General features: G+C 35.6%; 3 protein-coding genes and 1 pseudogene across 8 annotated transcripts; 2 read left to right on the forward strand and 2 right to left on the reverse strand.

Annotated features, from left to right (window-relative positions):
* Nucleotides 1-440: 440 nt before the first annotated feature.
* On the forward strand, nucleotides 441-2,344 carry LOC111290335 (uncharacterized; annotated as a pseudogene).
* Nucleotides 2,345-2,347: 3 nt separating this feature from the next.
* LOC111289489 (signal recognition particle-related / SRP-like protein) lies at nucleotides 2,348-9,021 on the reverse strand. Of its 4 annotated transcripts, none has more exons than XM_022880578.2 (14): nucleotides 8,945-9,021; nucleotides 8,668-8,763; nucleotides 8,461-8,519; nucleotides 8,123-8,233; nucleotides 7,616-7,811; nucleotides 7,019-7,104; nucleotides 6,636-6,831; nucleotides 5,786-5,897; nucleotides 4,903-5,030; nucleotides 4,525-4,731; nucleotides 4,312-4,421; nucleotides 3,650-3,779; nucleotides 3,250-3,399; nucleotides 2,348-2,834 (listed from the first exon to the last, which is right to left on the reverse strand). In XM_022880578.2, the coding sequence occupies exons 3-14, from the start codon at nucleotides 8,499-8,501 to the stop codon at nucleotides 2,613-2,615; spliced, it is 1,689 nt and encodes a 562-aa protein (XP_022736313.2). In that variant the 5' UTR covers nucleotides 8,502-8,519; nucleotides 8,668-8,763; nucleotides 8,945-9,021; the 3' UTR covers nucleotides 2,348-2,612. The 4 variants fall into 4 exon arrangements, with proteins under 4 accessions (XP_022736313.2, XP_022736311.2, XP_089624685.1 ...); XM_022880576.2 differs by having other exon boundaries at nucleotides 8,461-8,527; XM_089768559.1 differs by having other exon boundaries at nucleotides 8,891-8,967.
* Nucleotides 9,022-9,783: 762 nt separating this feature from the next.
* LOC111289488 (putative alpha-mannosidase At5g13980) lies at nucleotides 9,784-18,685 on the reverse strand. Of its 2 annotated transcripts, none has more exons than XR_016346609.1 (29): nucleotides 18,443-18,685; nucleotides 18,260-18,343; nucleotides 18,075-18,163; nucleotides 17,795-17,969; nucleotides 17,515-17,634; nucleotides 17,327-17,410; nucleotides 17,169-17,240; nucleotides 16,649-16,762; nucleotides 16,064-16,164; nucleotides 15,875-15,968; nucleotides 15,618-15,785; nucleotides 15,442-15,531; nucleotides 14,532-14,597; nucleotides 14,372-14,428; nucleotides 13,715-13,934; nucleotides 13,464-13,615; nucleotides 13,303-13,362; nucleotides 13,089-13,148; nucleotides 12,935-13,006; nucleotides 12,531-12,578; nucleotides 12,304-12,423; nucleotides 12,126-12,191; nucleotides 11,513-11,625; nucleotides 11,287-11,371; nucleotides 11,083-11,193; nucleotides 10,752-11,000; nucleotides 10,583-10,630; nucleotides 10,296-10,364; nucleotides 9,784-10,213 (listed from the first exon to the last, which is right to left on the reverse strand). XR_016346609.1 is itself a non-coding variant. In XM_022880573.2 (29 exons), the coding sequence occupies exons 1-29, from the start codon at nucleotides 18,635-18,637 to the stop codon at nucleotides 10,016-10,018; spliced, it is 3,027 nt and encodes a 1,008-aa protein (XP_022736308.2). In that variant the 5' UTR covers nucleotides 18,638-18,685; the 3' UTR covers nucleotides 9,784-10,015. The 2 variants fall into 2 exon arrangements, 1 of the variants encoding a protein (XP_022736308.2); XM_022880573.2 differs by having other exon boundaries at nucleotides 10,905-11,000.
* A 562-nt stretch (nucleotides 18,686-19,247) lies between these two features.
* On the forward strand, nucleotides 19,248-21,384 carry CHLM (magnesium-protoporphyrin IX methyltransferase). Of its 2 annotated transcripts, none has more exons than XM_089768560.1 (3): nucleotides 19,248-19,956; nucleotides 20,299-20,711; nucleotides 21,368-21,384. In XM_089768560.1, the coding sequence occupies exons 1-2, from the start codon at nucleotides 19,381-19,383 to the stop codon at nucleotides 20,698-20,700; spliced, it is 978 nt and encodes a 325-aa protein (XP_089624686.1). In that variant the 5' UTR covers nucleotides 19,248-19,380; the 3' UTR covers nucleotides 20,701-20,711; nucleotides 21,368-21,384. The 2 variants fall into 2 exon arrangements, with proteins under 2 accessions (XP_089624686.1, XP_022736315.2); XM_022880580.2 differs by lacking the exon at nucleotides 21,368-21,384 and adding an exon at nucleotides 21,010-21,247.
* The last annotated feature ends 1,515 nt before the right edge of the window (nucleotides 21,385-22,899 follow it).

Raw genomic sequence — 22,899 nt, forward strand, 5'->3', positions numbered from 1 at the left:
AAGCATAGCATCAAGGTTGGTACCTCAAAAGAGATGGATCAAAAGGTTTTGAAGGCTCTTCAAGAAAAAGAAGTAGCTGAGAAAATGATGACTCGGAACGAGTATGTCATTGCCAGGGAACACTTACTCAGAGCAAAAGGGCTTTCCCCTGTGATTGATAATATTGGTTTGATGTTGACTGTGTGTTATACCATTTGCTGCTAGTGTTGAGTTTTGTGGTTATGGTATTGATTATTACTGGATCCTTCAGGTTACGCCATCATCTACTCAGTCTAATTGGAAAGCATCACCAGAAGGTTGTCTCCATGTTACGACCTATCATGAGAACTTTCCCAGGAACAGAACTGGCTCTGAAATACATGCAAGATGCATTTCTCACGCTTTCGAAAAATGAGAAACGTTCTACATTTTTTTGAAAAGGGGTACAGGATGGGATGATTATGGATCTTTTAAGGTCGAAGCACCATCGAACCAAAGCATCTCAGATAGGGAAACTGTAAGTACTTCTCAAAGCTCCTCATGTGTTTTCAAAGTCTTTTATCATATGGCAGCAAGACAACAGCATAGACACTTTCAATAGCTCTTGGAAATTGTGTGGAAAAAAAATTAACTCCTGAAGACAAATTAGACCATCATGGTATTGTTAGGGAGAGAGTTGGAGAAGAAATAAGTATGTCTTCAGATGGCATAAATTTGTCAACAATTTCCATGCCTATCATTTTGGATGGGATTGTAACCTGCCAGGACTACTATAATTTTGAGGATGACAGGAAACCAAACTATCTTGAGGCAGGTCAAATATGGGCTGCTCATTATAGAGTAAAGTTGCAGCACAATTACTGCAATGCTCAAAACAGTATAAATTCAAACTCAGCAGTTTGTGTTACCACGTTGAAACCAATCCCGATTCATCCTGGTGAGAGGAGATGGTGTGATAAAGGCCTCTGTGTTGCTCGTGGATCCTTTGAACTGGTTCCAGAGATGAAGGAAGAGGTAAGTTGGCAAATTATTTCATCCTACAAATGCTCCTGGACTCAAGGTATAACAGAGGATCAATTTGAAATCTATCCTAAAAAAGGTGAAATTTGGGCTCTGTATAAGGATTGGGACCTTGATGATTGGTCCAATGATCCTAGTACAGTGAAAGGGTGCAGATTTGAGTTAGTTGAGGTCATATCAGAGTTTTCAAAATATTCAGGAGCAGATGCTGCATTCCTGCTAAAGGTCAATGGCTTCAAAAGCGTGTTCAAGAGACAAACAATAGGAGGAAATCCTATTACTTTCCATATCTCCCCATATAGCGTGTACATGTTCTCACATAATGTTCCAGCATATACGTACAGAGGTGGAGAGATTGATAATATTATTGATGGGACGTTCGAGCTAGACCAGATGGCCTTAACAGATTACATGATTATGGATAGCCAGCAATCACCAAATGATAATGCAAGCCTTCTGTCTAGATCAGATCCTATCTTAATTAAATATCCAGTGAACAAAAGTTTGAAGCCTGGTTCAACACACAAACATTTGGCAACAGGACAGGTATGGACAATAAACTGTGGAAAGGATCCTATAACAAGGCAATATATCAGAATTAATGGTATAATTGCAGAGAACCAGGTTTTTGGAACAGTGTTAGAACCTCTGCTGATCCTTGACCATGAGATTCAATGGCAGAAAGAAAACCTTCCCATAGCTTGTGGAGTATTTACAGTCAGTGGAGCTAGTGTCAACCTTGTTCTCCTATGTTGTTCAGTGCGAACAAAGCAAATGCAAGTCATTCTATAAGATTCACCCCCGAAAGGGTGAAATATGGGCAATGTACAAAAACTGGAACACCATGTAGAAACATTCTAACTATGAAAACTGTCATTATCAAATTGTACAAGTTTTATCAGGTATTGAAGAAGATGGAGTAAAAGTAGTTAGGCTGAGAGAAGTGAAGGGTTACTTAACTTCCTATAGCAGGCAACAATATGATGGGTTTGATCTTACCTTTACGGTTGTAAGGAAGAGAACCTTAGTTGCTCGCATCGAATTCCAGCCTTCAGGGTGCCTGGAATTGGTAAGTATGGTATTCCAGAAGACTCTTGGCATTTGGAACCAGATGCTTTACCTTCCAAACGTGCAAAGTAATTTGACCATGGAATATGAAAGAGAGAAAATGACAAGCAAACATCATGTATGAATGAGAAAAAAAAATTGTATCTTTTTTTGTATATCTCTTACCTCTCCTGGCCACCATTGGAGTATGGCTGTTGAAGAAATGAATGGTTTGGATTATTTTCAGGAATTCAGTGAAGACAAAACATTAATAGATTTTCCCAGTGATAGATTTTAGCAGTAATCACCAATCAAGTCATCAAATTCTATACCATAGAAAATGTTGATATTCATATCCCCCCTTTCCTCCTCGATAGTTTCAAAATTTTTGAAAAGCTCAAATATCTCAAGTATATATAATTCCCAGAAAATCTGCAGTTACAAGAATTACTCAACTGCTAAAATTGAAGTCAAAGGCCAAAGCATGTCAAAATCTCATCAAGGTAACGAGGTTTTTTTTTTTTTGGGTCCTAATCCTTTTGGTTCAAGAAAACCTTGTCTGAAACTCAACGCCAAAGCCTACTTATGAAACCCTTCTTGTCTTTCTTCATCCTGTTCTCTAGAGATGGGAATTCAATAGTATTATAGGCTAGGTCTAGAACAATAGGATTACGAGGTATTGACTGGAAGGCTGGTGGGAAGGGTTCTATTCGCGGAACAGCTTTCACATTGGAATCGCCAACTGCAGACTCATAGAGATCAAGTTTCTCGAGAAGGTATTTTTCCACCTGAACAGATCCCAAGCAACACATCACAACAATGTAACAAAATAGGGGTCACAGGATGTATCTTCTCCGTCTCCAATGCATGTGCAAGTTTTTTTAAAAAGAACGAATAATGAATCAAGGAATCAAGGAATATGCAACAATTGAAAAAATTCACCATTCCAAATTCATGAAAAAAACATTGAAAATAGCTCTTTTATGAAAAAAATTACTTGAAAATTACTTGCACGGATGATCTACAATGGTAGGTGGAAAAATCCAATAGTCGGTTTCATAAAACTAAAGCATATAAACAGTTGAAATGGTGTAAAAATTAACTAGTTTCACACCTGGTGTAACATTATCTTGACTATGTATCTGTGGAACACGTGTGACAGACGTGTACGTATTTCAAGAAAGGGAAGAGTATAAATGGTACCTTCTTGTCAGCTCCACTTAATGATATAGTAGATATTTTCTTTGAAAGATTCTCTGGAGCCTTCTCCTCCTCGATAATTCCAGTTGCATGCTCTATGCAACTGTAAGATCTGCATTCGTCATATAATGCCTTCAACTCCTTGATCATCACCTGTCAAGGTAAGACGGTACAGATTAAAATTTTAATCATGATTACATTGATCAGACGTCAGAACCCAAAGTTAAGAGACAGTGCCAAAGAAATGACCATTAAGGAGTTCATTAACAGGAAGAAAACATTGCAAGTGTCAAGCAAGTAATTTGCAGACAGAAAGCACAAATGCATTCAGCAGTAGTCAAAGTAATGCAGAAAATCTAATAAAAGTAATGAGGAAGGCAAACCCCTATATAAATGTAGACACCTGATCACTGTTACTATGAGTTTGAAACTTCTGTAGGGCATTCTCAGCAAGAGAGCGAGCACGGCAGTACAGTGCGTATGCTTCCGTTCTCTTTCCAGCTAAACTGTATGACCTTGCCAAGTAGAAGCACCTGCAAAGAAGGTCCATGTATAAATTTGACAAGGCAATGTCTTGTGACTATACACCAAAGTCAATCTGAAAAATGACGAATTGCTTCAAAAGTAGACTCAATTTAATCATTTGAAAAGCAGGAAACTATCAATTCAATTTTACTCCTCTCAACACCACCAAAAAGAAGAAAAAAGCCCTTCCAATAAAGAAAGATATTACAGAATAATGCAGAATGTCATCTTATCCAGAGGTCAAGCAAGTAAACAACTTTGTACAATGAACAATAAATTCAAAATGTAACCAAAGTTGAGTTTAACCAATCAAAGGATATTCCCTTTCTTTGTCAAAAAAGAAAAAAAGGATATTATCCTTGAATGTTCAGGCAAAGCATAAAATCTGCTTACCAGAGTTTTGACAGAGAATAACCAACATCAGTAAAGAAGAACAACAAAGCTATAGCAACACTGAAACCCTCCACACCTCCCCATCTCCACACCCCCCCCCCCCCAAAAAAAAAAAAAAAGACATTATAGAGTTCAAAGGAATTTAACCTTTCAGCTCGGAAGGCCACACTTTTAAGTTGACACTCTTCAGCGAATGCCACTTCTTCAGGTTTTCTATCTCTTCCAGAACTAACTAAATCAGATAGATCAGCTGTATTCTGCCAAATATAGCATCCATTAAGCAAGGTAATAATTTATACAAGCTTCTTTTCTGGGAGGGAAGACATTCTGAAAACAGACACTCCTCAATAGAATCCTCACCTGTAATAAAAGATCATATAAGCGAACCAACTCCTCAGGCTTGGTGACTTTCTCATTTTTGTCATCTCGACGCCTAGTAAGTTTGCTCTTTGCAATGCTAACTAACAACTGGTTGCGCTCAATTGTTCGTTGTCCCAGTACAGCACCAACAGCCTTATCGAGACCATTTAAGTCATCTTTCACATTTTCAGCATTACCTGCATTGGCCTAGAGAGTACAGTAAATCATCAACATCAGCCTCAGAAAAAGTGAAATTGGAAGTGAATAATTTAAAAAATAAATGAATATTTTAAAATTCTAATAACTAGTATATAAATCAAAATGATAAAGAGTTAATTTCTATGAAAAAACAGAAAAGTGTCAATTAACACTTCATACCAGGTCACTACGGACACAGCTCCTTGCTTCATGATATGCTGTAAAAACTTTATCAAAAGTTGCTAGTTTTTTCTCTGCTGAAAGTGAATCTGCTGATGGGCCATGTAAATCCTTTTCCAATTCTTGGGCTGCACAAATGGACACACAGAGAAAACATACAGTTAGACCATAATTGGACTACAAACCAACATGAAGGGTCACGAGAATGACTAGACAACCAGAATTCAAATTTCAAGCAAACCGAAGTGCATTTTTCACATCTGCGATTAATGACACAAATCATTACATGTGAAACTGAATTGAATTGAAACTAGATATTTGTTATTGCCAAAATTTTGCTACATTTTAAATCAAGGGGAGAAAGACAAGTGAATGCAGAAGGGATGCAGCATAGAAATTGGAATGCCAGCTTCAACTGCAATTTACGTCTGTGGCTTACACAAGAGGTGTTAGGAATAATCATCAATGAAAGGTGCATAATAAAAGAAAGATAAACTGAAAACAGAAAATCTACTAAGAGTGAACTACGTACTCTAAGTGCCAATAAAAGGAAAGCTTAAGATATTGAACATGTCCAGAAGATAACTCACAATTTAAGACCAAAAAATCATCCTAATAAACTGAAAAGCTAAAAGACCCAACTGCAAGCATAGGAACAGTGTAGTGCAATCATGCACTGATTCATGCCTTTGATACTATAATATTTAAGCCCCATTAAACAAAAAGGAGACACTCAGAATTCTTCATTTGTCAACAGTATGTGCATTGAGAGCCAACATCTAATTTCAGTTGGTTTTCAGTTTTGATTCTTAATTTAAACAATACACATGCTAACCTCAATTGTAAACATTCACACAGGACATAGGAAAAGCTAACAGCAAACCTTTCAAAATAGCAACCCGAGTTTTTGCATTAGTAATTGGGAATCTATTGCCAAGCCAATGGAACTCTGTCAGAGATGCAGCCTGTTGTGATCTTGCCTCTGCCATAACAACCTGCAAATCAAGATAGTACAAGACATCAGTGTAACTGACAAAACCCTAAGCAGAATAAAAGGAGAGAAAGGGAAAAAAGTTACTCTTTTCCTCTCTCTCCCTTCCAGCACAGTTATCTGATATGAGCTTTTAGGAGGTCATAAGTAAATAGCCAATTCCAAGAGCTATAAAACAAATGGACATTCATCTTACAAAAGAAATTATCATTTATACAAGCTTTTAAGAGGTGCAAAACTAATTTGTTATAACAAAGCAGCTTAAGATTTTCGATCATATATGCAAATTTCTGCAAACAAAGGATCCTCTGGAAGGCTGAAAAAGGATAGTGCAAACATCTGAAAAAATTTCTTAGCAAAAAAGAAATCATTAGTTTGTTCAAACTGAACTAATATCAACAAAATGATCCATTTTAATTCCAGAAACAAATCATGTATTAAACTCACCACTTCACCTTGAGTAAGGTGGTAAAGGGTAGGAAGAAGGAGTTCTTATGGAATTGGAAAGCTCTTTTCCTAAACACGCCTAAGAATTGGTGAAAAAAAAATAAAGTAAAAGAAATAAGAGCGTCATTTTACACTGTGACAGAAACTAATTTCTCATAGCTAAGCAACAGGTAGATGTCAGTTGAAAAATAAGCAGTACGTCACTCCAACTTAATACAGGCAACACCAGCAACGGTATTCATCATAATAAAAGAAACCATGCATCAATACTTTCTGTTTAAAGAAATGAACTGACCTCTAGCTTTGATTTGAAAAGGTCCAGTGCAGGACCTTCCATTTCACCAATCTGTAAAAGTTCAGAAGTTTGCAAATTTGACTCTCCAATTTTATGAAGGCAGTAGCGAATACTAGGTTCAAGCTCTTCAACACGTTCACGGCAAAGCACTTGGTTCTCCACATCTCCATATTTCCCAAGTTCTTCATATACGGCCCTGTAACATAATCAAAGATGTTAGCCTTGTGTGTTGACAAAGAAACCATTAGAAAAATATTATGAAGGATATTGAATTTTTTTCTTTTGACATGGAAGCATGCAGAACAAGCAAAAATATTAGCTATCTACTCTAACATGATAGATATTATTGCTGTGTCCAGATACCATTGGAGACAAGCACAAACCTGGCACTTTTGAAATTCCTCAATGCAGTGTCCCAATTCTGATCTTGTTCAAACAACAAATTCCCTTTCATATAGGAGGCATAGGCCTAGAATAAAAAATCAAAACAAGATAAACTGCAAAGAAAAGAACTCACACCTTATTAAGGAAAACGATACAAAATATCCACCAAAGTCTGCAGTAATTTAAGGTTTCATCACAACAGATAACCAGAAATTTGGTTAAGATGCATGCAGATGTACAGCCATGCCTACTTTCACTGCTTCCTCCACAAGTACAAAGTCTGTGCCTCTGAGCACAGCTCACATGTGGATAAAGCTAACCCAATCAGAACGCAAAAACTCATTCTGCTCACTGTGATGCCTCTGTAAGCAACAATTTACCTACTAAATTAAAGCATTTACAACTTTACACGACTCAAAAGGCAGATCATTTGACCAAAGATAGGGAAAGAAAAAAAAAAGAAATTTAAAAAGAAAGAATGCGAGTACACAACTATTTTCTCCTTTTTCTTTTCTTCCTGTAGGCAGGAAAAAGCATGTTGAAGATTATAGCTACAGAAACAGCTCATACAATTAACAACCAACTTGCGTACACACCTCAGCTTCTAAAGATGTTCTTGAATCTCCCTTGACAGAACACAAACGTGAAAACAGATCAGCCCATTTTACTGCCTTGCGTAATCTACCAATCAAATAGATACGCTGGCGTGCATTTGGGCCATCTGGAAGCTGTCTTTTCTCCATGGCATGGCTCCAAGCTCTCTCTGCCGTATATAGAACCAAATGGAGAAACCTATTTTAAATCAAATCAAAATTTTACAGAGTCAAATTGGAAAAGCTATGTTAACTTGAATCCTCTCCAATATGAAAAGCTTCTAATGGAAGTGATTTAAAACAGATGTTTATTTCATGCAACTCTAAAACATATTCAACTATTACTTCAGAAGCAAAATGAGATCAACAATTATCTCTACACATCCGTGCAAACACACACAGAGAAACAAGCATTTTATAAAAGCGAAAAGACAAAGATAATTGTAAAGAGAAAAGCAACTTTCCTAATCGTAAAAATTTTCAGAGTACTGCAAAATTAACAAGGCAGACCTCACTTCAGTGACTGTGGACTCGGAAATGGCTTTTCGAGTGTATTTACCACGACCATGTGTGAACTTCAATGATTTATATAACCTCCTCAAACGAGCAGTGCAATACCTCCTGCAGCTCCCAATATTAGTCATTTAAATATTAATAAATTTTAAAATAAAATATTTTAATAAATTTCAAAATAAATTATTTTTTCTTTCAGTTCTAGTCATTTAAATATTAATAAATTTCAAAATAAAATCTCTTTTTTTTTCAGTTTTATTCATTATCAAAATTAAACCTTTTTAAGACAACACATTTCAATAACTTTCTAAAAATTGAAAAAAATGTAAATTTACCGGTAACGAGCGTAATCTCCATGCCGTAATCCATGTTGCATCTGAGCAGACTTAAGAAGCTGCAAAACTGAACACGGATGCCAAATTTTTGTACAATTTCAAATAAAAAACGAAAGAAAATCAGATATAAACTACAATCTCGCCATTAAATTACTATTGTTGATGCAACTGAAGTTAAATGTCGATAAAGATATGTAAAAAACTGACCGTTGATTGAGAACTTAGGGCTGATCTGATCAGAAACGTTTGAACTTGGATCGTCAATTTCCATAGCAGTTACTTCGTTAACCTTCGCCATGGCACCTTCAATAACCAAAAAAAAAAAAAACAACAACAACAACAATTATTACACATATAACAACGAAAAAAAACACAGGTTTCTGGCAGATCAGAGGCCGAGAAATTGAACGAAAACACGAAGGCATTTTACCGGTGACCAAACAGCGTTGTAGAGATGCAAAAAGGTTTGACAGTAGAGACGTACCTTTGGATTAACCTAGTGGCAGTGAAAAATGGCGTGCCACGGCTCGGCAGTCGTCTTGAGTTTTCCTCAGCAGGCGTAGGTTTTTTGATGGGCCTCTTGTCAGATCTATGGTTCTTTTGAGGATCAGATCGGATCTTGTTAGCGTCTCATCAGAGAGTTGGGCCCAGCCTACTCGATCCAAAAATGATGGAGTTTGAATTCGAGTGAGATTAGGGCTGATCGAAGGATTTGCTTTGCTTTTAGTTTTGGATGGGTTAGAAGAAAGGGAAGATAAAATGAGGCCCATCAAGTGCATTAATTGCTTAATTCATCAAGATTAATTCCTTTATATTTAAAATTGGTTAATTTTTTTATATGAATAATAGAATTTATCATTTATCTATACTACATATAACATTGTTAATTGAGTTTGGCATCACAAGTTAATTTTAATTTTTTTATGACCTTTAAAGCAATTTTGGTAACAATTTGATATAATTTTGGTAATTTTTAAAATATATATATGATACCTTTTTGTAATAATTCTGGTAATCTTTACAATAATTTTTATAGCATTTGTTTTAATTTTGGTAACTTTGGTATAATTTTAATTATTTTTGTAATAATTTAATATTTTTTATATAATTTTGATAACCTTTTATAGTATTTTAATATGGTAACCTTTTTGTAATATTTTTGATAATCTCTGATATATATATTTTGATATTATTTTGGTTATCTTTTAGTAATGGTGGTAACTTTTAATATAATTTTGGTATTTTTTTGTAAAATTTGGGTAAATGAATTTATAATTTAACAGTTCATATAATTTAGAGAAATGAGTGAAGCCAGCAAGCATATGAGAAGCAAAGAAGCAATAATTTATTTAATTTTACAACAGGCAGTTTGCTTGAGGGACCTGAATTTGGAGTCCCTAAAATGCCAAAATGGCAAAATAGTCATCAAGGAAATTTCAAGCAATCTTCTAGCTAGTCTGCTTACCACCATGGATGAAACCAGTGGCATGATCTGATCATTGTTCAGGAATAATGAAGAACTTATTAGAACTTCGTATCTTCCAGTGGTTGTCTTCTAATCAAAGTCAATGACAAAAGTTCGTATTTCCATTGGAGCAAGTTCAACCACCAAGGTTGCTGGATCAACAGGTCCTCCTCTCATCACTTGGGGAGCTTCTCCGGGGGAGCCTTCTGCTTTCCATACCAGCCTCTTCTTTTCCATTTCTGCTCTTCCTTGGTTAGCAGATAGGCTCATTTCTGTCACTTTGTTTATCTGAATATAACAAGAAATGAAAATGTTATGAGAATGAACAAGATGATGAGTTTTTATGCACATCATTTGGCATCCTTTTTACCTTCCTATGCGCGAATACTTTTTTCAGTTGTACACTTGCCATAACTGAGAGATCCTTGTCCTCCCCAATCTAGCAGCATTTGAAGAAGAAAAGAAATCAAATGGTTGAATTATTTCAATTGATGCTGAAGAATGAATGAATGCCTACTTCAGAATGTTGGCAAACGCTCAAAACCAACCAATGCTGAAAAATGCATTATAGTGCTGCTAAGTGCTTGCATATATTCACATGCATTATCAGTCTCTTCAAGGGGAAAAAGTTGATCATCAGATCAACAAAATACCAACCTCATATAAGTGTGCCAGCCGCAGAAGAACTTTTCCATCGTCCAATTCCTGCAGATTTAAAGAAACACAGTAATAAAGTATGTAGATGGAGATTCATTGATGTAGTAGGGAAGGGGATTGAAGCTATCTATTTGATCACATATCCATTGCATTAGGCAGAGTTTGACACCTGAAAGCAACTATAGAGATGAAGTCTGGGGAATCTTTTTTACACTTTTCTTTCCCATTTTCTTGTTGGAGAGAGTTTCTTTGCTCTATTTAAATAAACAGACTGTGGTCATTGAACAAATACAAGTAAATTAACAAGACAAGAGATATATGCCTGGAGGGTTATCATTGCAACATTATCAGGTAAAACATAGGAGGGGTCCATCCCTGTAAAGGATAATACGTGGGAATTTGTCCATCCATCTCCTTCCTGCAAAATGCTAACCAAACATTTATTAGTTCTCAGGCTGACCAAGAATCTGCAACAAGAAAATTCAATTTATTGCTTTCACCTGCTCTGTAAAGGCTAAGAGAAATGGAGAATAAATCTCCTGACCAAATGATCGACGCCACTTAGCTGCCTCTCCGAGAGGATCAATTCTGAGGTAATACTTCCCCACAACCTATCAAAATTAGATTTGTTAACAAAGATATATGTGAAAAAGTATGGTCTTGCTGCAAACTAGAGATCAAAGATACAACCAATATGTGCTTACAGTTAGTCCACTGCATTTATTTAGAATACAAACTGTTTCATTTAGAGCTTCTGCGACACCTCTACCATCATCATGAAGCAACCTCCTATACAAAGAAAGTAGATCCAAAATTATAGATCTTAAATTTTATGAAATGAATAATTAATTATCATGGTATCCACCCACTGAAATTCTTACAGAATTGTAATATAGAAACTAACAAGCAACAGAAATGCAAGAGATTAACCTATGGAGCATTAGTTCCAAGTGACCATCCTTAATGCTGGCCCCACCTACAGATCGATCAACTAAGATTGAAAGCTCCTTACTGGCATCTTTAATATACATTCCAAGATTAATCTGAAATGAAAGCAAATAAAACTTTCTAGGACAGAGCCTTAAAGAGATCAATAATCGAATAGCAGATTGTAAAAGCTGTTGAACGTTACTAGTATAAGGAGAGATGCAGAGCAGTGATGAAAAACTAAGTAGATAGTATCAAATATTTGCACACAACAAATATTCATTCTTTTATACACAACATGCCTGATCTTTAAATGGAAATGGGGCGTAAAAGACAAGTTATCCAGAGATAATTTGCTAGTTTAAAATTAATAAACACAAATGTGCCCCTGCTTCACAATTTAAAAATACGAACTTAGTTTCTACAATTAAATATCAATTATTAGCACTACTTCAGAAAATCAGTTTTTCATTAGGTGAAATTTGAACTTGAATACTTAGATAATGGCTTTGACCTTAATAATGGTAAACTGTTAACTTAACAGAATTGGCTTCTTATCCTATAGAAATGTATCAAAAGAAATTTAGGAGATAGCATAATGATGTATTAAACATACTGGGTAATAGTTTCCTGCAACAGGTTGATTCACTTCCAGCTTCCAATCTTTTCTATAGTCTCGAATCTGCAAAATAATAATTTCCTTAAGGCTATGTACAAGCAAATTGCAGCTATCAACTATTGCCAGTCATACATACTCCAACACACTAATATATCAAGGCAAGCAGGCAACAAACCCTTTCGAGGAAATCACGACCACTGGAATCTGTATAGAATGTTTTGTTGGTTTTCATATGTGTTGAAATCTGAGTCACAACTTCTTTTCCAATTCCATCATCAGTCGGAATAGGACCAACCTAAAATTGAGAACTAATGTGTTACGCAAACAGCTCTGACACAAAAATGTCCATTGTAAATATAATGACATGAATACTCTGATAGATCATATAAGCAATAGACTTACAATGAACTCAAATTCAGCATGCTCCTTTCCCTTGTACACTCTTGTGATCTGTTTATGCACACAATGATGTTAATTACTGAAAGAATCAGGGGTTAAGGAAAACTGCTACTTTTCAAGAGCATGAAAGAGAATATTCATCTGAAACCGTAGCACAACATATCAGATTGGCAGTAATTGTAGACCTATACACAGACAAACAGGTATTTAAATGCAATTCAATTATTTGATCCAAATCTAGTCAACCTTTTGTCATTCCAGACAAACAAGATTTGATTCTAAAACCATGTGAAAGTGTGTGACAACAAGAAAGAGTGGGTTTGCAACAGTGTCAGAAAATGAAGAAGATTATGCAGGAAAAAGAAACTAAACAAATTGATGCACATGTCATTTGATGAGGAAATAACCTGATATATCCATGAATTGATTCTCTGGTGAACTTCATCCAATAATGGTCCCCGCAAAACAGTAAAAGAAGCCTGAAATTATTCACCATCTCATAAAGTTTAAGCATGTTTCTGTTAAACGTAAATTCTAATGAGGGTCTTCAAAAATAGATACCTGGCCATCAGATTTGGTGGAATATGTGTGGTTTGGCCGAAAGACGTATGCTCCAGAGGCCTTCAATAAGTTAAATCAAAATAATTATGTCCAAAATTGTATATGTATAATCAAATACCACTAATGTAAAGAATGAGGACAAAGAGTATATAAGACATGAAAACACATTTTAAAAAAAATCGGTAGAGGTTTTCTATATAAGGTACATTATCACCTGTTTTTTATCCACAGATCCAGAATAAAAGCTATATGATTGCCCTACAGATTCTTTTACCTACAATTTCATACAATAAGAAATTAGATGTGAGAAATTCATATATAGTAAATAGTTTCAGAGAACAAAACAGAAAAATATAATGGAGAACCATATCACACCATAGTTCTGCTATTAATATAGCGAATGAGTTTTCCTTGGTTTGCAGAGTACACGAGTTTCAGGTCGCCTGGCCCTACTTCAATTACATCATTTTGTTTTTCTTCAGAAATGTACACTACATGGCTCTTTGAAGGAGCAGCTACTACTGTGTCTGAGAAGCAAGGCCAACCAAATAAACATTTTATGTCAATAAGAAATCTCATTGTCCTACGTAATTGTATTTTCAGAATACAGCAAAAATATTTGTAACCTGGTCGTTTGCTTTTTGAGATGAAGTAAGTGTTTAACCCAATAGGAGGTGCAGATGCTGAAAATGCAAGCCAATACTTTGGGGTAACACTTGGGAATTTACCCAAATAAGCCACAGAATAGTGATTTCTTATGGTCAAAGAAGCATTTGGCAGAGGTAGAAGCTGTGACTCAATTTCTTTTCCTTCAGAATCCTTAACAATGACATTCTCATCAATGACCTGTAGCAAGTGATGATGCAAAATCACATTTCATAAACAACACAAGGACTAAGCAAAATACGTACAAGGTTGTTCATCTTTCATAAAGATTGAAGATTAAACTCTCATCTTTCCCAACCAACACAACCACATAACGGGTTGCACACAAAAGAGTAATTATATAAAAATAATAATAACGAAAAGACAAAACACAAGCCCCCAAGAAAGGCAATAAATTTCCTCTCCTGAGAAGTAATGCATGCATGAATGTCAGTAGTAAATGTCTCAGTTTATGCATTGAGCATTCATAGTTTCATAACCATACCAGAAAAGAAGAATTTGTGTACGTGCAGATGTACACTCTTTTTTGTATAAGAGTAAAGTGGGATCAGGGAAAAACGTGCAACATCAAAAGACAGAAAGTAAAGGTCATAGCATTAAGAAAACTATATACTAACAGGAATTCTTATAACGTCCTCTCTTTTCCATCCCAAAGGATTGTAGACAACAACCACCTGAGAGAGGAACACACCAATAGAGAATAATATAAGTGGAGTTAGATTAATCTTGTCATAATTAATGGAAAATAAATGAAATGTCAAATGCTAGTTTCTTTACCAGATTTTTTCCATTTGACAGATCAACCTCTGACGCAGGACAATAACTTATGTTCAGAAGCAAACACTGAAAAGGATAAATTCAGAATCAGTAGACTCAAACTTAAGACAAATGAAAAACTCCAATAAAATAGGAACTTATCAGCAAAAGGTTTTATTTAAAAAAAAAAAAGAGCTTACGAATTCCACTAAGGGTTTGTCAAGATAAGATTTTACTGACAATGAAATATGATTAAAAAGGCATTGAACTGTCAGTTTGAAATAACTATTTGCTTTCTTTATCCAAGTTCATTATACCTCTAAACTGCTACTTGAAGCTGTAAATCAGTATAGGAACTTCCAGGAAAATATATCCAATCAAATCTACTAATAATAGCATTAAAATGTGCTACAAGAACCTCTGTATAAAGTAAATATTCTTAAATATTTGAAACCAAAGATCAGAGCTTTTCTTTTTGACTGAAAAGATCAGAGCTTCAAATTCATGTTTTTTCTCTTTCAAACTATAGCATCAACTATGAGTAAGATAAAAAAGGATAAATCTGCTAATGAAAATTTAGAGTTTCACAGGTCACTTTTAAGTATTTGTATTACTGCACATATAGGCACATGCAATTCCAATTATGGAGCATATAAAATTCCAAAAATCAATATGTTTGGAGAAAGTTAATTACTAATAGGAAGAAATGCTATTCTTTTTTTAGGCTTAGACAGAGGGGAAAGGCATTAGCCAAGCTCATGTATCTCAAACTCTGTTATTACCAAATTGTAAGCAGCAAAAATATCACTTAAAAGCTCAGAGTAGAAAAAGAAAAATGAAAAAAAGGAGATTAAGTTCATTAAATTCAACTAGCTAGCCTTGACCATGTAAAACAAGCCAATTGGATAAGTCTAAATAGTCGTGCTATTGCCTGCTGAAACTTAGTCACTGGGCTCCCACTATCAGTCTTTGAAGAGGAACTTGTTATAGAGGCAAGCGATGTTTCAACCACCTTTTTAGCCTGCAAGAACCATTGTGACATGAGAATCACAACGAGCTTGAGCCTCTGAAGCATTAATTGGATAATAAATGACATAAGAACTTTACCTCTTCATAGCCAATGGATAGTCTTTTTGCATAATCATTAGCCACATGCTGCTTTGAAGTGCCAGTAAGTCCATCATGATGTTGAGCAAGTGCCAAAGCATCAGCTAAATAGTCAGTGTTGGGTCTCACTTTACTTCTTCCCTTAAAAAATTCTAATTGTCTTGCTGCCTGTTGTTTATGAATAAGAAACTGAGTTAAAATGACATCACAAGACATATACGACATTTTATACCAGTTAAACAAGAGAGATGTCTTACCAAATAGTAGCTACTCATTGTTCTAACATAACCTTTGAGACCTGGCCTGCTCGTAAAGTATCCAGTCCAGTATGCATTTATACGGTCTGCATATCTGATAATTGCATGTATTAGTTCTGAATGTGGGTTACATGACCAAAGCAAAATCTCCTACATAGACAAATTTTAACTTCAAAAATTTAAACTCACGGAAAGTAGTCATCGGTCTTCAGTGGCCAAGCCTCATTTGTTGCATATTTTGCATCAGTGTATATTGATGGGGTTGAATATAGGGCATTCACACGGCCATCCTATAAGCATTAGAAATCAACAGTCTTTTGGCAAGGAAAAAACACTAGGATATTGATGTTAAAGTGAGGATTATTCGCATAACATGAGCAGATTCAAAATCATGCACCTAAAAGACATCATCACATTCGTGATTCTATCTGATGAAACAAGAAAAGACAAGTCAGATTGATTCTTGTTAATCACATCATTCTTTTTGTTGGGGGTTGAGGCCTGAGGGTGTTGATCCAGGCATCAATGCATTCATAGTTCTCTGTTTCAATTATGAGGAAGTTTATCTAGTGTATTTCCAAGTTGGTGTCAACTACATACAATCATGTGTATTTTGTAAATTTTGACCAGGTAACAGATTGAAAATTTGTTGCTGCATGTTGTAACATAACTAGTCAACTTTAAGCAGCAGCAAGAATGCTGAATGAACAGGGCAGAAAATGCAGGAGACTAAAAGAATAAATAAGCATAACAAAGGTCTTGGAGAATACTAACCTGATTAACATAATGAATGAACTTGTCCATTTGCCGGAACCATGTGTGTGCATATTGATACTTGAAATCTGTTCCCATAGTCCACATTACATGATTTGTGCGAGTTATGTTAGCCTGAAAAAGACAATAAATTTTAGGTTAAAGCGTCAACCTTTTCTAATACAACTAAAGGCAGCAGTGCCAACAAGAAATTGCAAAAGTCCTTCATAATTAGGATCTTGATTCTAAAATATCCACAAAGGCTAGCAACAGCCTCTACCAAAACCAACTGCGTAGAGTAATTTTCATTAAAAAGGGGAAAATGGATTACAGTTGAACAAGATAATCTTGTATCTTCGTCAACCAAGAAAATTCACAAAAAATTGTTCTGATGCCTATTTGAGACTGGGAAATTACAGATATTTCAGACAGGAAGCTGTCCAAATGAAGCTGAAGCTGCAGCAGAAGTCATAAAGGCATGCCATGCCAGTGTAATTTGAATCAGTAAGCTTGAGATATCAACTAATACAAGGCATCTTACCTGAGATAATGCAGCTGCTACAAACTCATTCACACGCTCAGGGACATTGTAGTCAAACAACTCCATGTTATCCTTCAAGTGAAGACAATAAAATAAGATTTCATTTTGTACAAACATATGAAGTAAGAGCTCGTTGTAATGTCTAACAAAGAATTTACCTGGACAATTGGGGAATCATCATTAACTTCATAGTAGAAATTACTGGGAGGCTCATAATTTTCAGGGAATGCACCAGCAAATATCTAAAGAAAATTAATTGATTCACTTAGAGAACTTAACAAGATAGAAAACAGCAATCTCACCAATCCTTAACATCTGAATGAACCTAATTACACTATCCACCCACCTGTGCTGATGAGCCAAGACTCTTAGATCCCCGCCAAACAACTTCAAGGCTCTTCTCATCTTTCCTTTTAGCTCTGTCTTGGTAGTCAATTCGCGCAAAGAAAAGTGAATCAAATCCAACCTAAGCCAGCAAACAATCTTGTACTTAGCAGATTGTTAGATAATGGATGGAGGGCAACTGAGTTGTACTAACAAAGTATTGTCTAATTGAGATGGACCAAAATAGTTTCCACCGGACAAGTGGTTAACATTATGAGTGACCACAAGACTGGATGCCATACCTCTGCACTCAACAAGTAAGCCTGCACCGCAGAATGTCCAAAGGGATCAATTTGCCAACCAATCCTTGGGGTCAAATTAAACTCCTGTTTAATAAATCGATGTCCAAGAGTTGTTTGATCGATCATGTCGATGTAATGTGAGGTAGCTTCATCATGCATGCACATGCCTCCATTTCTGCAAGTCAATTATCAAATGTCCCACAATTTCCTTCTAAAAGATAAAATGCAAACCCAGAACTGATGACAAAAATCTTAAGCAAATTTGGGCCTATTCCTTTACATTAACTCTAGTTGACCGGAGTTGATGAGCTGCTTTACTGTCTCTTGAACTGCCTCACTCTGGTCTATCCACCATCGCTGGAAAAATGCCTGTAATATCAATCACAGACCAAACAATTTCCATTATTTTCAATTTTCAAATCCAAACTATATGGGGCTTCAAAAACAATAAAAAAAAATAGTTGCCTGTTCAACATAAATGAACTTCCTGTTCTTATCAGCTAATAATGCCGGCACTAGAGAATCCAAAACATTCTGAACACAAGCTCCCTGCAAATAGTATCAATTAAAAAGAAAAAAAAATCAAAACTTGACCAATAAATCTCACAAATGTTTTTTTTTTCTAAAAAAAGGATAACTAGAAAAAACCTGAATGGAATTATTGGAGCCGACATAGTACTGATCTACAGTTTTCAACCAACCAACATCATCATGCGAATGAGCAACCAAATGAACATTGAGTTTCCCAGTAACTATCTTCGATGTCGTATTGTAAACCATGTACTTTGATTCCACGCACCAAATGCTCATCAAAGCAATCAAAATCCACGCCCCAATCGCCATGGCGGCTGGCCGAAAAACTCAGCTAAGAGACTGAAGAAGTGAAAGTCTACTCTCTATAAATGAAAAAGAAGCAGCTTTTAACGATCAAACAAGGATTCCAAAGGACATTCGGATCAGTTCTTACGGTCTAATTATTTGCTTAGAGCAAACAAAACAGGTCGCTTTCGAAGAAATGAATGAAAATTAAAAACGCTTAAAAAAAGAAACGTTTCTTGAATAAGACAAAGAACAGTCCTTGGTTTTGAGAAACTTCAACGAGCTGTTTGAGCTTATCTATACTCTCAAGTCTTAAACTTTCTTCATCTCCGGTTTAACAGTGAGTCATTGAGTCGGTGATTCTTTGTTTTCTCTTTTGAAAATTCGTTTCCGGTTTTCTCGCTGTCAGTTCAGAACGGTCATTTGGTTTCACTTCCAATCGTTGCTCGCCACGTTTGTAAGTTTTGAAGTTTGTTTGGCGCGACGTCAATGCAATGTGGACTGTAGTCTGGATTTTTACTGCTTCGAGAGAATAAAAAATATTGTTTATAAAATTTCGGAAGCAAACACGCCTTAAGACAAATTGGACCCCACGGAAATCAAGGGGAATCAGCTCTATCCTATCCACAAGATAAAAAATTTATCAAAATCTTCATCAACCACCTTCATAGTTGACACGTAGCCAAACATCCCCTCACCGGCCGGAGAGAGAAATCGAGGAAATCAGGGGAGAAGAAAAGGAAAAATAAATAATTCAGTCAAAGAAAATGGCGTACTCGGCGGCTCTATCTTCCCACATTCCTTTGCACACCAATTCCAGATTCTCCTCCACGTTCCCTCCAAAACTCCCCAGCAAACACAAAACGGCGCCGTTTAAAACCAACTCCATTCCCCCTCTTTCCACCGCCGCCTCCGCTGCTGACCTCTCCGCCGTGAACGGTACCACCATTGCTCTAATAGGCGGAGGTTCCGTCGCCGCTTTAGCTGCCGTTCTATCCCTCACTGATCCCGAACGCCGACGTCGCCTCCAGGCCGAAGAAGTCGGTGGCGGTGACAAAGAAGTCGTAAGAAATTACTTTGACAATTCCGGTTTCCAGAGATGGAAAAAGATTTATGGAGAGACCGATGATGTGAATAAGGTCCAGCTTGATATTAGGCTAGGGCACTCGAAGACCGTTGAAAATACGATGAAAATGTTGACTAATGAAGGCCCACTGACAGGTGTGACTGTTTGCGATGCCGGGTGTGGGACCGGCTGTCTCACGATTCCTTTAGCGAAAGAAGGGGCGGTTGTTTCGGCTAGCGATATTTCCGCTGCCATGGTGGCCGAGGCTGAGAAGCAGGTTAGTTAGATTTTCCTCTTTAGTCAACTGTCATAACCGTTTTTTGAACAAAAATGGCGGAATTTTGTTGTTTGGTTACGAGTCTTATCTCAGAATTGCTTGTATTATGGAATCTCAAGTATGAATGTTTAGTGGATAATTCAAACTAAGTGTTTATTTGAACGAATAAATGCAAAAATTCTACCTTTTTTTTTTCAAAATTTTGAATTTGAATCTCTTAGCTACTGGATGTCACCTCTTCAATGTGGGTGAACGAATCAATCGAGCTAAAATACAATAATAATTGCAAATAATGTTTTGATTGCGAATTGGGAGCCTGAATTGTGTAATAATATGATGCAGGCGAGAGAGCAGTTAGCAGCAGGGAATGGCGAAATTGCACCGGCAATGCCAAAATTTGAAGTGAAAGATTTGGAGAGTTTAGATGGGAAATATGATACTGTGGTGTGCTTAGATGTTTTAATACATTATCCGCAGAGAAAAGCTGATGGGATGATTGCACACCTTGCTTCACTAGCTGAAAACCGATTAATTTTGAGCTTTGCACCAAAGACATTTTACTATGATCTGTTAAAAAGGATTGGAGAGTTGTTTCCAGGGCCATCGAAGGCAACTAGGGCATATCTTCATGCAGAGGCAGATGTGGAAAGGGCACTGAGTAAGGTTGGGTGGAAAATAAGAAAGAGAGGGCTAATCACTACACAATTCTACTTTGCAAGACTTGTCGAGGCTGTTCCTGCATAGTGGGAGGAGAGGTTAGATTTTTTTCTCAAGTTTGTCTAATCCCTGATTTTCCTTGTTTTTCATTATTATATATATGCATGCCTATGTACTTAATTGTATATTGGATGTCCTTGAATCTATCATCTAATACTTGTTAACAAAATTTTTGACGCCTTTAGTGTCTGGTCGTGGTTTATTTGAGATGTCAAGATATTGTGTCTGAATGCTGCTTAATTATCTGACTGCAAAATTTTGTTAGGTTTTAAATGATTGATCATGTCAACATATTATGTCAGAATGCTGCAATAAAATGTTTTCCTTTTGTTCAAGGTTGATGCATAAGCATGTGAGTACAAGATGGAAATTTTCTGTAATTCTCCGTTTGGTTTGTGTCAACTTGACTGGAAGAAGATATGCAAGAAAGAATTAACAAGTCTGTAGGTTATAAACAGAAAGATACGGCTATCCATTGATCAACACTGTCACTGAGGAGTAAAGTCTTGAACTTTCTCTGCTAGGTTCGTAAGGATTCAGAAGAAATTAAAAAATAAAACTACGAGTTTAGCAATTCATTATGTGATATTACAATAAAATCAGAATCTCCAAAATTTTGAGAACTGCATCTGGTTTTCATAAATAAAAGAAAAGCTTAAGAACTGAAATGCTCTCGACTGGTACCTCATTTCAGTCCTAAATATGGAAGTAATGCTGTTAAGAAGTGAAGCTTCACATGGGCTAGCAATGTGAAAAGAAACTTAAACCCAGAAATCATTTCTCCCTTTGCTTCACTGTGTTGTGGGAAGATAGGATCTCTTAATCTTGGTTTACACACAACTTATTTGGCAATTCTTACCAGAGCATCTGTGAGCTTATTGAGGTAATCTATCAGCTTTGTTCCTTCCTTTGGTTAATAAACTTCATTGAGTTTCAGCTCATTCTGGGATTCATGACTTCAATGCCCTTGCAAGTACAGGCCAAAGAAGACATAAATTTCCTTCGAGGTTCAATTAATTCCTTTTGGTCCTTTCGGGGATTACCCCTCCAACCTGCATCTTCTCAATCTCATCCTCTTTCCCTTTGGGTTGGGAATTTGGAAGAAATTGAACCCAGATTTTAAAGTGGGCTTAGCCCAAGGTTCTAGTACTGTAGTTGAAAGCCCAACCAAACTAGCCGCAGCAATCTTAAATGGTTTTCGAAAGAGTTAACAATAACATGATACGATATAAAAAATATAAAAATAATATAATTTAAAATATTAACAATATTTTTATATATTTAACAAATTTTAAAAAATATATTTTATGTTTTTTCGTTTGATATGTAATTTTTATGTAAAATATAATATAAATATATAATTTTTAATATTTTATATTATACAAATATACGAATTGCAAATTTTAATTCTACGTTGTGTATACTACAAAATGATGACTGATTATTTCTGGAATCCTTTACTTTTCCAACCCCACTGGCCATGGAAAAGTAAAAAAAAAATTTACTGACTCCCGTAAATAAAGAAAGGGCGGGAGCGGGAAGGCGATTCAATTCATTTGGTATGAGTAGGTAAAAGCATCAGGAAAATTTTTAACTTAAAAAGCAATGGGATGGCGTAGTTGGTTAGGAGGGTGACGAAACGAAACTGAATAAGTGAACATTATTATTACTCTTTTGGCAGCATCTTACAGTCATATCTGAATAAAAAAATTTTGTCAGACTGTAAATTTTCGCAGCTTCAGACTTCAGTACATGTCACGCGCCTTTAAGAACTGATTATCCATTGCTTAGTTCCTTGGCCTTGCATGAGTATCATTACATTCGAGTTCTTGATTTATTCAAAATTTTAAATTTTCATTGAATTTTTATTTTTATTTTTAAATTTTATTTATAATTTATTTAAATCGTTCAAATTTAATTAAATTTGATAAAATTATGAATATTAATATTAAATATTATATTTTATTATAAATTTTTATATATTAAAAATAAATACTTAATTAAATCAAGTATTAAATTATTTAAATTCAATTTTATTTAAATAATTTGAATTCAGCTAGACAATAAACTAATTGAATTCATTCAATGTATTTATACCAATAATTTAATGTATTTAAACCAATAAATAGTACTCTTATCTTTGGCAGGAAAACCGAAGCATGTTCCAAATCCGCACGCGCATTTGTCAGTGCTTGGAGTTCAACGTTTCGTTTCAGTTTTTCGTCC

This window comes from Durio zibethinus, chromosome 11, assembly GCF_047325235.1.
Source record: "Durio zibethinus cultivar Kanyao isolate XHJ-2024 chromosome 11, ASM4732523v1, whole genome shotgun sequence".
NCBI classification, from domain to species: domain Eukaryota; kingdom Viridiplantae; phylum Streptophyta; class Magnoliopsida; order Malvales; family Malvaceae; genus Durio; species Durio zibethinus.